The sequence below is a fragment of the Metopolophium dirhodum genome, chromosome 4 (genome assembly GCF_019925205.1).
Source record: "Metopolophium dirhodum isolate CAU chromosome 4, ASM1992520v1, whole genome shotgun sequence".
In the NCBI taxonomy this organism is placed as follows: domain Eukaryota; kingdom Metazoa; phylum Arthropoda; class Insecta; order Hemiptera; family Aphididae; genus Metopolophium; species Metopolophium dirhodum.
In genome coordinates, this window is record NC_083563.1 from 37,495,116 (window position 1) to 37,508,881 (window position 13,766).

Sequence of the window (13,766 nt, forward strand, 5' to 3'; positions counted from 1 at the left end):
TATAACGGCATAATATACGTCCGTACCTAAATTTAATAGTATTGTATTTTATAATCGAGAGAAATCGGCGGAGAAGCGGTAACGTTCGTATAAAGTTAAACCTTAAGTGTAAACCTCTTAGACTCGCTGTATAGCGTCATAAATGTCATCATGTACGTTCTACACTATTGTTGTGACCAACGACGTTTATTGTTTTATTCTCACTCTTATGTAATGCTGATGACCGTTTTGGACGTGATGTCTTACCGACGTGCCTTGCATATTATTTTTTACTAAACCCATTACCAAATATCGATAATAATATAATTGACGATCAGTTGGACATAATATTTCTGATAAATAGTTTTTTTCCACGTTTCTCTAATAATTATTGTATATTTTGATTGTTCGTAGGTAATGAAATATTCTTTGATCACATAAAATATTTTTTGATTCATGGTAATATTTTAAAACCAAAACCATAATAATGGTACTCGATATATTATTTCGTACGTAACACACGTATTTGAAATGTATTGATGACTGTTTACTATTTCGTAATTTATTATGATTTAATGTGAAATTGTATGCGGAAGAAAAACCACACGAGAAAACGTTGAGTGCAAAGTATTATTAAATCGCCTGATACGAGTTCAAAATTTCTCTTACTGAAATTGGCATTTGCGAAGCACCAAATACGATTGGTCTAGAATATCAAATAGCTATAAATTATGTGAACTTATTTTTAAATAATATAGTATCCTCATTAAATAACTTTTGATTGAATTAATTTTAATAAACGGTTTATATAATATTTAAACATTTTCAGCAAAGTACGTCTATTCATATAATATATATACTGAAAATTGTATAAATAATTGGAATAATATTTTTTTTTAAACTATAATTTGTATTGTCTAATACTCTAATATACAATCGCCACGAGCACAACTCAAGGGTGTTCGTGACTAGAAGATTTTAAAAAACGATTACTGTTTTCATAAACTGTGTACTAGATCAAAATTGAATTTAATAAATCGTGTGAAATAAATTAATAAAGAATTGTAAATACTAAGTATGCAGACAACGCGATGAAACAATAATTGATGGCTATTTCAGATTATAATATGATATCGCATTGGACTATAACAATCGTGCATTATACGTTTTAATTTAGGTTACCAGCTATCCTCAACATCACAAGCAAAATATCTACAAATCTAATAAAAGTGTTTGAATACTATTATTGTTTTATCGTGCGTATAGGTACTTATAGAATAAGAAATTTAGCGTCAGTTTGAAAATCGTAACACTTTCCCGGATATTTAAATCGTATACGAAACACACAGTAGGTGTACGTCCTATGTATAAACAGTTTTCATTCTCGTTCAATTTTCATTTTTAAACTATTTTACGACCACGTTATTACGTTTATCATCGGAGAAATCGCAATGGTAAATTTAAGTTTTAAAATTTTAGTACTGCAATGCAAATTATTATGTACATGCAATCCAATGAAATTTATATATATGCACATCACACACGTACACTATAAACGTATTAGTGTCGGAGCCACGTACCTGCAACAGCAATACATACGTGATGTGTAGTTCACTACTGAATCCAATGCAGTAAAATAAAATGTTAAAGTAATTTTTTTTTTTCTATCACGGAAACGATTTTATTTTTCAATGAAAGGTTACTACCTTATACATACATAAACACTATTATGACGAGTATATACCTGTTAAGTACCTGTTTTCGGGATAGTGCCGTTCGCCGTACGCGGTACATAATATAATGATAAATAATTATAACACGTGTCCGTGAAGTCGGCCCTCCCGAGTCATCAAGTCAATTCCAAATAGTGGCGAATAAGTAGCGAAAAAGTCGCAAAATATTCGCATCGATTTGACAACTTGAAGATTTACGTGAAGTCCGCACACTCTCCAGGTTAGGCATATTAAAGCTCAAATTACAGAGAAAATATTAGGTTGGAAATTTTTATAAAACTTTGTTTGCGCATAATAATATAATAATAATATATAACTGTAAGAGAGTTGAACAATATTGGCACTGGGCTGTTGTGATCATCTCGAAAGTTTTTTTTTTCAGGGGGAGGATGGGGGGAAATTTTCATGGACATAATTAATAACGATGGCAAAATATTATGATGACAATATATTTGAAATGTATATATTGTGTATTATACACATAATATGAATACTTATATACGTGTCGCGTGTGGTACTACTGCAGGTAGCCCCACTATCCTGGTGGGCACAAGTGCTGCAGCTATACATGCAAAATAATATAATAATAATATGCTAAAATGCCATACACGCGGCCTTAATAATAATAATAATAATAGTAATAAATAATAATATGGATTGTCTAAAAAACGGTCGACGGACGACGGAGTTGGCGCGGGACCAAAATGTACAACGCGCGCTCGTCACAATAATATGCAGCAATTACGTGCGTTTAATATTATAATACGTACACTTAATTATTATCGCCATTATAATAATTTGTGCCGTTTTAATGTTATCATATTATTATTATTATCACTGGTGCCGGGTGAAACGTCGGAGTCAGATCGATCGCTTTCGCGGGGGGAATCTCTGCTGCGGTCGTCGGCGAGCCGCAATGTCAAGATCGCATACACGCGTACATTACAATATGCCCACACACGCCCGTCGCATATTATTATTATAATATGATGACAAAACGGTAGAAAGTCGATTTGCATATACGCCGCACGCGTTTCGCGTAGTAAACATCCAAGTCCGTTTTAATACTATATATGACACACTGCATCAGACAATGGACCGCCGCCGTGGCACGCGACTTTCCGAAACGCGCCGCGCCCACCCCCTCGACGACAGTGTACATCTTGTCCGGGTCGGTCGTCGGCGAAAAAATATTATCTCCAACCGTATTTTAATACCGTTAGGTCCACCGTGTGAACACAATATCGTAATATCGATATAATAATGATATATGGTGTCTGCCGACATTAGATATAGGCATATAGCTGGTCATATTAAATAATAAACAATATTGTGTTATAATATCGTTATACGCAGTGGTTAACCACAAGTCGAATAAGAGTCCGGCCGGAGAGTGCGAGTTATATTCGAGAATCCGAATTATCCGAGTATAATACGCGACTATAGGAAATCCTGGGGACCGGGGAAAAAGTATTTTGGGTATCGACGATTTCGAGTTGACAAAGTTCGAGTGCACCCACGTTCGACTGTAATAATAATATACCCGCGCATAGGGGTGAGTTATATTGGCCAGGGCTTAGCCCCAGTAGTAAAATATTGTATCGACTAAATCATTATGATATTTCATGATCGAGCATAGTATCACCATCATATTTTGTTAAGAATTTATGCAAATGTTTTATTATTTTAACCGTTTCTAGCAGGTGCTATCCATAATATTATAGTTTTATAGATGCTCGATGACACGTTGCTATAAAAATGCCCAACATATTACCCCAAAAAAAAAGCATTAAACTTCCTCGAAAGAAAATAACTATAAAAGTTATTTCGAAAAACCCATCGTTTGACGTACTTATTTTTTTCTTAATATATTGCAACTACCTATAGGTATAATCAGTTTTACTATATTAATATCATGTCTGTTTCAAGTAATAGCTAGTTCAAAATTCTAAGCTATAAGAATTGCGTCATTACAGTATGGTTTTACTTTTAAGAATTAAAAATAAAAAACAAAAATATGAGAAGAAGTTTCAAAGCTCTCACAATTACGTTCACGGACTTCGATTTAAAATGTTATAGTAAATCATAAAATATTGTGCAGGACGCGAGTTCATCCTTTTTTTTCATCTGGTCCCATAATATTATTATAATACGACAAAATGATGATGTGCATTGTCACACGATTAAACCTATCTGCGGCAGCATATTATAATGATATACTGCATAATAATTATATGCAAGTCGCAGTCGACGGCCAAAACAAAACGGTTTCCGGCGTATATTTTTTGCTCGTTTCACAAACTCGACGACGATAATGATAATGATAATAATATTATAAATAACTATCAACGCTTATTCGTCGTGACCGCAGAACACACGCATATACGGTATAATAATATATCGTACACCTATATACGGTATATATCTGCGACGCACTGCATCATATACCGCGTAATACGACAGCAACACGTGACCCTTACCGCGACCTATTCCTACCTCAACACCACCGCCGCCGTCGTAATATTATTATTATTATTGTTATTATCTGTGCACGGCCCAAATGTGTGAAGAAATAATAGAAAAAAAATGTAATATAATAATAATATTATACTGCACGATCGTGATACCTACGCGTTTAGTGTGAGATCCATATGGAATAACGCGAGTTGAGACGTGCATCGATATTGTATGAATAAAGACGCGATATAAATTATATTATTGTAATAATAATAATAAATTATTATATTGTAATGTTTGCAGTGTACAGTATTATTGTATGTTATTATACATGCGTATATATAGATCGTGTGAGAGGTTTCCGTCGCTCCATAACCGCATGGTCTCTGATGATATATTATCATCTGCTAATTAATGAAAGATGCTCGATGATAATATAATTTATATTGTACCTACGTTTGAAACGACAGCATCAAGAGAAACACCGACGACGGTTAAAAAACTATATAAATATCATTATTGTTCTTATACAATATAAATGTAGGTAGCTATATAGCGTTAAATTCGTTTCCGATTGTCATCAGCTATACAGTAATAAATAGGCGAATATTACATATTATTATTATTATGTAGTCATATAATATGTAGATACGTCTTTTATACAGCAACAGTTTATATTATGATTACTGTGATAATATCGTTGTAAAAAAAAATGTACTGTCGTCTGAACGTCGTCGACTCCGAAACAATTATCTCCTATGCAGGTATATAGATATAGTACGGCACATTCCTGTATAATAATAATGCGACATTAATTGGACTAGAACGAATCTCAATACCTACGAATATTAAACTCGACGCGCCGAACGTGCCTCAATTAACTATACTAAAACAATAATAATTATTATGTTACCAAAACGAAAATTGTTATACCCGGTTGACATTGGACTCTTTGGTTAAAAGACTATGCGTACGTACATGCACATTACGGCACTTAAGTAAACAAATGGCGGAATTATTGTAATACGATAATTACCTAATCTGCGCAACGTTAAATGGTCTTGACCTAAAATCCGCACAACCGTCTATTTTCATGAATAAGTTGAATAACCAAAAAAAAAAAAAAAAATCTCGTAAATCTGTGCACCGCGACGACCATTTATGGGCTTTTTGTCTTGTACCTGGTACGTTATTTCGTCTGTGCGATTTGCATTTATCAATAAACCTACGTGGCCTGCAGCAGCAGTGTTGTCTCGCAGTGCATATAATATTATTTTTGTATATATCATAATAATGTCATATAAAATTTGCATTTATCTTCATACATTACACAGCACACGAACCGTTATAACAATATTTTATTTCCGGACATCTGTGCCAATAAAACCGATGACAACTTACTACTGCTGTATTATACGTCCGAGATGCAATCGCGCGTTGATATTTTTTTAAAAACGTTTGCGTGTACGAAACGACAATACTCATAATTATTATTATTATTACTATCGACGACATTATAATAATATCGTATCTCACGTCTGCAGGCGAACTTGTGAAAGATGGAACGTATGTGTAAATTATATTAATATCATGCAAATGCGGTATACGTCCTATAGGTTTAAAAAATACAATAGCTTCGGGTATTTCAATGGCACCGTTGTTATTGTATACGCCTATTTAATACATTATTATTATTACCATTATATTATCTGTGTTGACTGTCAAGTCTCGCAAACAATATCGTAATGAATTTGTTATACGATGATTACGAAGATCGTATACCGAACTCGATACTGTGTTGTAGGAGGCGCGTACATGATGAACGATATATAAATGAACGACGTCCACGCTCGTTTACCAATCCAAAAATTGTTCAATATACTAATCCAAACGTTTTAAAATTGTAAAATTACTTAATATATTAATTTATTTATGGCGTAATCGTTATCATATTTTCTTGGAAATAAAATGTGCACTAACCATTTAACCGAACGTAGGCGATGATTCAATTCGCGAATACAATCTCATTGGTAATAAATATTAAGGCTATGTTTTTTTTCCGTGTAAAAATGACGATACGTTAAAACCAATAGCTAAGCGCATGGCACAATAATATAATATTATATTATAATAATAATAATAATAATATATAGGCGTAAGTTTCACAACAGACAGCTGTTTGCGCCACAACACGTCAAAACGTGCAGCAGTTAATGTGTCCGAGCAATTAAACTCCTTGTTAAAAACTAATTGCCCCCGCATAATAAAATAATAATATATTATAATAAATTGATAACAACAATAGCGCCATTAAAACAAAACGAAATACATAATGTACGCAAGTACACAGAAGTCATTGACTAGGTACACTTTTTTTCCAACATTCTAAAATTTTAGTTGAATAAATTCCTTGGAACATTCGTATCTCTGTGTTACATCGTTTATGGTCCACTCGTGACCAAGGTCAGTGATCTAATGGCCCCCGCATTTTCGGCAAGTATCCGATACACATATTATAACGTACCTATATAATACCGTATTATTATAATAACTCAGGTACTAAACAGTAAACGTTACACCGTCGTAATAATAATAATAATAATAATATATAGCATGTATGTTATACATATTATTTTAAACGATTTAAAGCACTTTATTATATTTTAATAAAAAATCATTAGACGTGGGTCAACGGCAGCACACAGGGATATAATACGCATTGATAAAATATGTTTTTAAAACCTTGACATCAAAAACACCATCTAAATCAAATTAAATTTCAGTTTCGTCATCTGAAGAATTTATTTTGAAAAACAATAATAATATATTCAATAAATATATATATGGGTAAATAATAAATAATAATAACATCGCTTGAGTTTCGTGCGATCAGATTAAAAAGGTTATCGGTAAATTGATTTACTGACAGACGACAGTGATTGAGTGATTATAATGGTCAACATCTTGGCGCGAACCATATCAAAACGAAAATCGAATAAAACGGCGTTCGAAATGAATTAACAAACCCAAATCGTGGATATGATATACATAATATATACCATGGAACTCCGCTTTTGGATGTGCCTATACACCTATAATATTATACTAAACACGTCGCTAATATAATAACAATAATAACAGATGAAACTAATACGATTTGAAAACGAATACAATAAAGAACACGCGGTTTTAGGTCAAGACCGTCTGGGTTAAGACTATCTGTGCGGCCAGGAATGTCCACACTCCGCGTAAAGCTGATCAGTAGTTTTGCTATTAATATTGTTTCGTCACACGCCGCAGCGGACTGTACGAGATCATTATTATTATATATAGAGGTGCGTTGGTGTCATTTCTTTTGTAAAATTATGAAGTCGTGACTGGTCTTCGCGAACGGTTGTCTCGATTTGAAAATATGTACGACAGTAAAAAAATAAAAAATAACTTGTGTTAGATTACTGGGTGTAAACGCGCCGAGTAAATAGCAAAGCAATAATATAATAATAATATATTACTACTATATTACGTTTCCGGATTGCGAAGATGGTATTCGTATAAGATCATGTTTAGAGCAGTAAAACGATTTTCCTTCAAACATCGTTGTACGCTATTATACAGACCTGACTGGATCGTCAAAACCTTATATATCTGATGAAATTTATTTCACAATTTATATAACTTGAAAAGATGAGAGAAAAAATGTTACACTGTTCGTCGTTTAGTGCGTTTTAATGTTTTTGTAAACACGCTATTCGTTGTTATTCATTTTATTTCGAAAACAAAAGTTTATAGTGTGTATATTGCGTTAAAATCACTTTATTTTATTAATGTACCTATATATTGTGTGCAGGTATAATACCAATGCGCGTCACTATTAAATCATCAAGAGACTAAAAAAAAGGCTCAGTCTCGTGAGGAACATATACTATAATAGATTAAAAACAATAAATAAATTTGAATCTGAAAAGAACTAAAACACGGCATATAAACATTAAAAAGCCTTCATATTATTATGTAACTTACGTGGTACCTATATTTCTGGTGTTTAGTGAAAGAATCGAACACGCGCTATGTATACAATATTATGGCTCAATGTCACAATATTAAACATTTACAATAGCCTACATGGATTTTTACTTATATTCAAAAAAACAAATATGCGTAAGAAATTAGCATAAGTTCTTTTTCGTCAATCTGAGCGTGCCATTCAAAAATCAATACCTGGTACAATATGCATTGTAGTCCTGCCATTTATGACGTTTGTGTATATTATAGTCGCGTTTGAAAATGAACGACTTTGGTGCTATATTACCTACGTGGCTATATACCTATATATTATAAACATAATAATGAAATGGCATCATAATATAGGTAGTATGATAGTATACCAGTTTATGACGAATAGGAACTTGTAGGTAATGTGTGGTAATAACGATCATACCGCGATGTACCTTACTGCACTCAATATCGATTTTAGCCATCATCACTGTCTTATCGCACACTGTATAGTGCTTACAATCGCCTTAAACTACATCACGTGGACCCGACTGTATACATATAAATATATGTTTTTATTTTAATATTATATATTATGCGGTATGTCCATTTAATTTGCCGCACTAATTATTACCTAAGTAAATTTATGTATTAAAAAAAAAATTGTTCACTATTTGAAGTATTTACCACATGAAAATGATAATTATTTGTTGTTTCACAGTGTCTGTTAGGTATTTAAATTATTTTTCACGACAACTATTATTTTAAATTTCATAATCAGGGCATCACATATTTTTCTATTAATATTTACTTAGATCAGCGCAATAATATAGGAATTTATCAAGGGTGAAAAGGTACACCGCAAAAGTCGTTCAAACGTTGTTCTACGCTAATGTATACTTTAAACGCTTACTTAGGTATTCAGTGTTCGATAGAAATACATCAATATTTTTAGAAAACTGTTGTGCTCTTAACGATTATAAATAAAACATGTACCTATTATAGGTTGCCATTATATAAAGACGGTACCTATATAAATATCTATACCTACCAAAGAAAAAAGAATATAAATGGTTTGGAAAAATATGGGTATTTGTACAATTAGTTAATATATTAATTCAAACATCATAATATTGAAAAAAAAAATAAACATTTTTCATTCAAAAACATGAAAATCTACTCAGAAAACGAGTGACGTATAGCCACAGTCACTGGCTAAATAGATCACGCCGTGCAGACCTATACCTACAACTATAATATTATTATTATATCGTACCCACGTCATTTCGAGCATAAATCATCGCCCGGACGACGCACTACATTACTTGAGGACGGTTCGCACGATATTGACGATGACGTCTCGGGCAGACGCCCGTCCAAACAGACAGTGGGAAAAATAATAAAACATCGAAAACGGTGAGCACAATACAAAATATGTTATTTGTTTTTCGCGATAATGGACTTATCACACGCGTCGTACAACAGGTACGTTGTGTGTGCATAATATATTATTATAATACGTATGGTAATAATTACGGGCCACGTCCGCGGCCGTCGTTTATAATAATAATAATAATAATAATATACCTCTATTATAATACTTAAGTGTATAAGAAACAAAAAAAAAACGCCATTCGGTCGGCGACGGTCGTGACGGCCCGCGGTGGAGGCGCTGCTGGACCGCGGAGCGTTCGGGCGCTGTGGCAAGTTCAAGGTCGCGCGGTCTTCGTTGTGCGCCGGGACGCGGAGAACGAGACGAAAAACACGCTGCGATAACCGTCGCGGCCGTCGACGTCTATTGAAAAACGTCTCAAATAAAGACAGAAACGCCGCCGCCGCCCCCCCGATGACAGCGAGTAGCGACGACGATGATATTATGGTTATTATTATTATTATTATTATTATTGCTATGAAACTGCAGAATTGCCAGGCTTGCCGCCCGTGTATACTGCTGCAGTTTTGAAAGAAATTTATAGTTTAATAATTAAACTATTTAAATAAACTAATTAAATTATTTAAGTATCTCATTTTATCGTGTGTTAACTAATCATTATTTACGTATTTTTTTTAACTACTTCTTACAACGCTAAGTGTTCGTAATAATTTGCATAATATAATTTTTTTAAATATTTTAAAATACATATCGCTTGTTTCTAGACCGATTATGTTTCGTTCAAAAACGTCGTTTTAATATGTTTCAATTTTTATGCACCATAGCACTATAATATGTGTCTAACATTTAAAATAGTAGTAATAAAAAAATATATACTGTAATTAACCAATAGCACCCGTTGAAATTAACAAAAAAATATTCTATATCCCTGAGCCAAATTTAAATTTACGAGTTTAGCCACTTTTATATAATGCATTACCAACCTATATAATAATAGGGGTTGAAAAAATTAACCTACACACTCGCCGGAAATCTATTGATATAACTTTTATTTAAAACGGTCCAGTATAGTCTCTGAGCATTATTATGATGTGAAGGACGAAGAAACGTTTATTTTTATATAATATATTATTATATAATTCGGAGCAGAATTTACGCCGCCGGGCGCAAACACCTGGGAAAACCGACCGACAGATCTAGGGGGGTACACCTGCATTATAAAAAGCAGCGTAACGTTACAAAAATAATAACATAATAGTAATAATATTGTGATTGATATTGTTACAATGCGTTTCATCGAAACAAGTCGTCCGGAAAAACGGTCGGCGGCACTCGCGCTAGTGTATTATTCGCCGCCGCCGCTGCTCCCTTTCACGCCGCGCCGCTGCTCCCAATGTCGCGCCGCTGCCGTTTGCCCTTGTCCGTCCGCGATGTTCGTTTCGTTTGTAAATATTATTGTGTACGCGTCGGATGAGTAACCCATTCGGTGTGTGCTCGTCCTCATGCAGTCTTTGATATAATAATAATATTATAATAGTATAACACCTAGTCATCCTCACCCGCGATTTATGGGTTCTAATATCTTCCGCGTCGGGATTTGTATAATATAATATATAGACACACACCTATATATCGTGTATATAGCACACACGCACACACACACACACACACACATACACGCACACGCACACACATGCACACACACCAATAGCAATAATAATAATTACTCCGTGATTAATGCGTTTGCGTCCGCGTTCGTATGGTATAGGAAAGTATAATATTATTATGTAAATGGTACATATTATAATATTATACACCTCGCATTATTATACGGAGCGACACTTTCATCGCTAAACAGTAATTTTATATTATGTTGGTGGAATTCGTGATTTTTAATATAAGATTTCAATTTGATCAAAAAACATTTTGTGGACAAAATTAGCTTTTGATTTTTAGTCGACCCGAGATTGAAGTGCCGGAGCACTCCATGCAGCGTCTTGAATTTGTAAAATATGTTTGAACCTAATAATTAACATATATTCTGGAACCCGATTTTAGCGACCGGTTTTCGTTTCGTTTGATACGGTAAGATTTCGTTCCGTTGCAGTCGCGTGTTTATTTGAAAAACACAAATGAAACGTTTCAGTGCATCGGCCGCTGGCAGTCATAACAAATATTATATTATATTAAAATGATTTTTAATGTAACGGTTCGAATAATAATTATTATTATATTCACTTGGCTATGTACCAGCTATACCTGTCTACTGATTTTTACTATTAACTATGCAAATATTTTAATATTCAGTAGTTTAGATAAGTAGATAGTTTAAAGTTTTGTTTACTATTTTGTTATCTACTATAATATAATAATATAATGTCGAATATTTAAATGTTTAAATGTCTCTAATAAAGATATTTTTATCATATTTTATTTTGTACGTAATATAATAATCACGTAAATTAGACAGACAATTTAAAAAATATATGTAATATATACATAAGAATTAATGGAATTAAAAATATTGAATGATATCAATATTGCTTATACAGTTATACCTATATACTACATAAACAAAATGGAATAAATGAGCTTTATTAAGAAGACGTTTAGGCATGTAATATGTATCAGTAATAATAGTTATATATTATTATCATTCTTAGATAATATGTAACTTTAAGGATAAAAAAAATTGTAAATATTTTGAGTACTTATACGATACAAATTTAGCGTAGCTTATGATCACAAGCGCATCACTCAAGATATGTATACTTATCTTTCAGAAGTCGTTTAAAAATTAAACAGTAGTTAATAAACTATTGGGTGACTATCACTCTAATAACGAGTAAAGTTTTTCATAATTTATTCATCAACAAAATTCAATAGATAACTATTTCGATTCGATAAAATAGAATAAATATACTAATAAGTATAGGTAATAGGTACATTATTGTTTATACTAAGATTATTATTCATTTTGATAAATAAATGCATCCAACTCGTTTGTTTTAAAAAATAAATTGAATCTATTTATTGTAATTTATTAATTATAAATATAATATATATATATAAATCCCCATCAGAAATCACGAAAATATTTTAAGCATTACCTACAAAATTAAGCATCATAACGTTTTTTTTATTATTGTAGTCCACCTAAGACTGTTTATTACATATTATACTATAATTTATTTATTTGTTTGTTTATAAGTCAACGGGTAAACACCCTTTTGCTGGATATAATGTAAATACAATTAAAAACGATAATAATATTATTGTATGTGTCACAAAATATCGGGAAATATTATAAGATTCATATTACTATAACAATATTGTATAACATTATAATATATTTATAAGACATAAAAGTGTTTGGCCTGGTAATCCAATTAGGATATAGAAAATACGTCCCGCGATAACGAACCCGTCTCAAGCGAACTAATTAACCGCAATAACCAAACTATACCTAATTATGAGGTAAGTACAAAATATGTTCAATACGACGATGATGATACAACGCGACAACGCGTTTAAAATACATAATTTATAATACTGTGCACGATAATAGGTATATACCTACTGCGATGAACTTACCGAAGTGGCGGGCGTGTAGATGGCGGCGGCGGTGCACAAAAGAAGCACCGCGTACTTCATGACTTCCATCTGATATTTTGTCAAATCCACTGGCAAGAGATTTTTTTTTTTTCAAAACAAGATAGAAAAAATAGAGATACGAGAATAGAGAAACGGTGAAAATTATAGTTATTACTGTTGCTTTATAGTTTTGGAAAAATGTACGATGACGTACACTTCGTTATCGGATGTATGGATAATAATAATTATAATGAAAATAATAAACTGTGTGCGCGTGAGCTGGTGCCTACATATATCTGATTCGTTCGCGTGTGTGTACGACTTGGGAGCGCAACAACGATAGTGAGAGTGAACCGACGGTCACTTTCGATGTGCCGCCGAAGCCGAAGCCGCCGCCGTGCGAAGAGGAGGCGCTTGCTGTGTGTGTGTGTGTGTGTGTGTGTGTGCTCGGCTGTTCGCAATTACGTAACTCCAACTGGCCAGCGGAGCCGCACGCCGGACATAGGTACCACATCTGTTAGGTGGTTAGGTGGCTAGGTATACACTATACAGGTACCTACATCATTTTGTTCTGCGGCGTTTCGTCTGTATCAGATCGTTGTGACTTTCGGACCTAT

At 33.1% G+C, this 13,766-nt stretch overlaps 1 protein-coding gene across 1 annotated transcript in view; it reads right to left on the reverse strand.

Annotated features, from left to right (window-relative positions):
- The window catches only part of LOC132942546 (peroxidase-like), a 44,396-nt gene extending 30,870 nt beyond the window's left edge, over positions 1–13,526 (reverse strand). The window contains exon 1 of the mRNA XM_061011073.1: positions 13,150–13,526. Within this exon, the coding sequence (XP_060867056.1) occupies positions 13,150–13,218 (69 nt within the window). The 5' untranslated portion in view covers positions 13,219–13,526. The remainder of the gene's footprint in view (positions 1–13,149) is intronic.
- Positions 13,527–13,766: the final 240 nt, after the last annotated feature.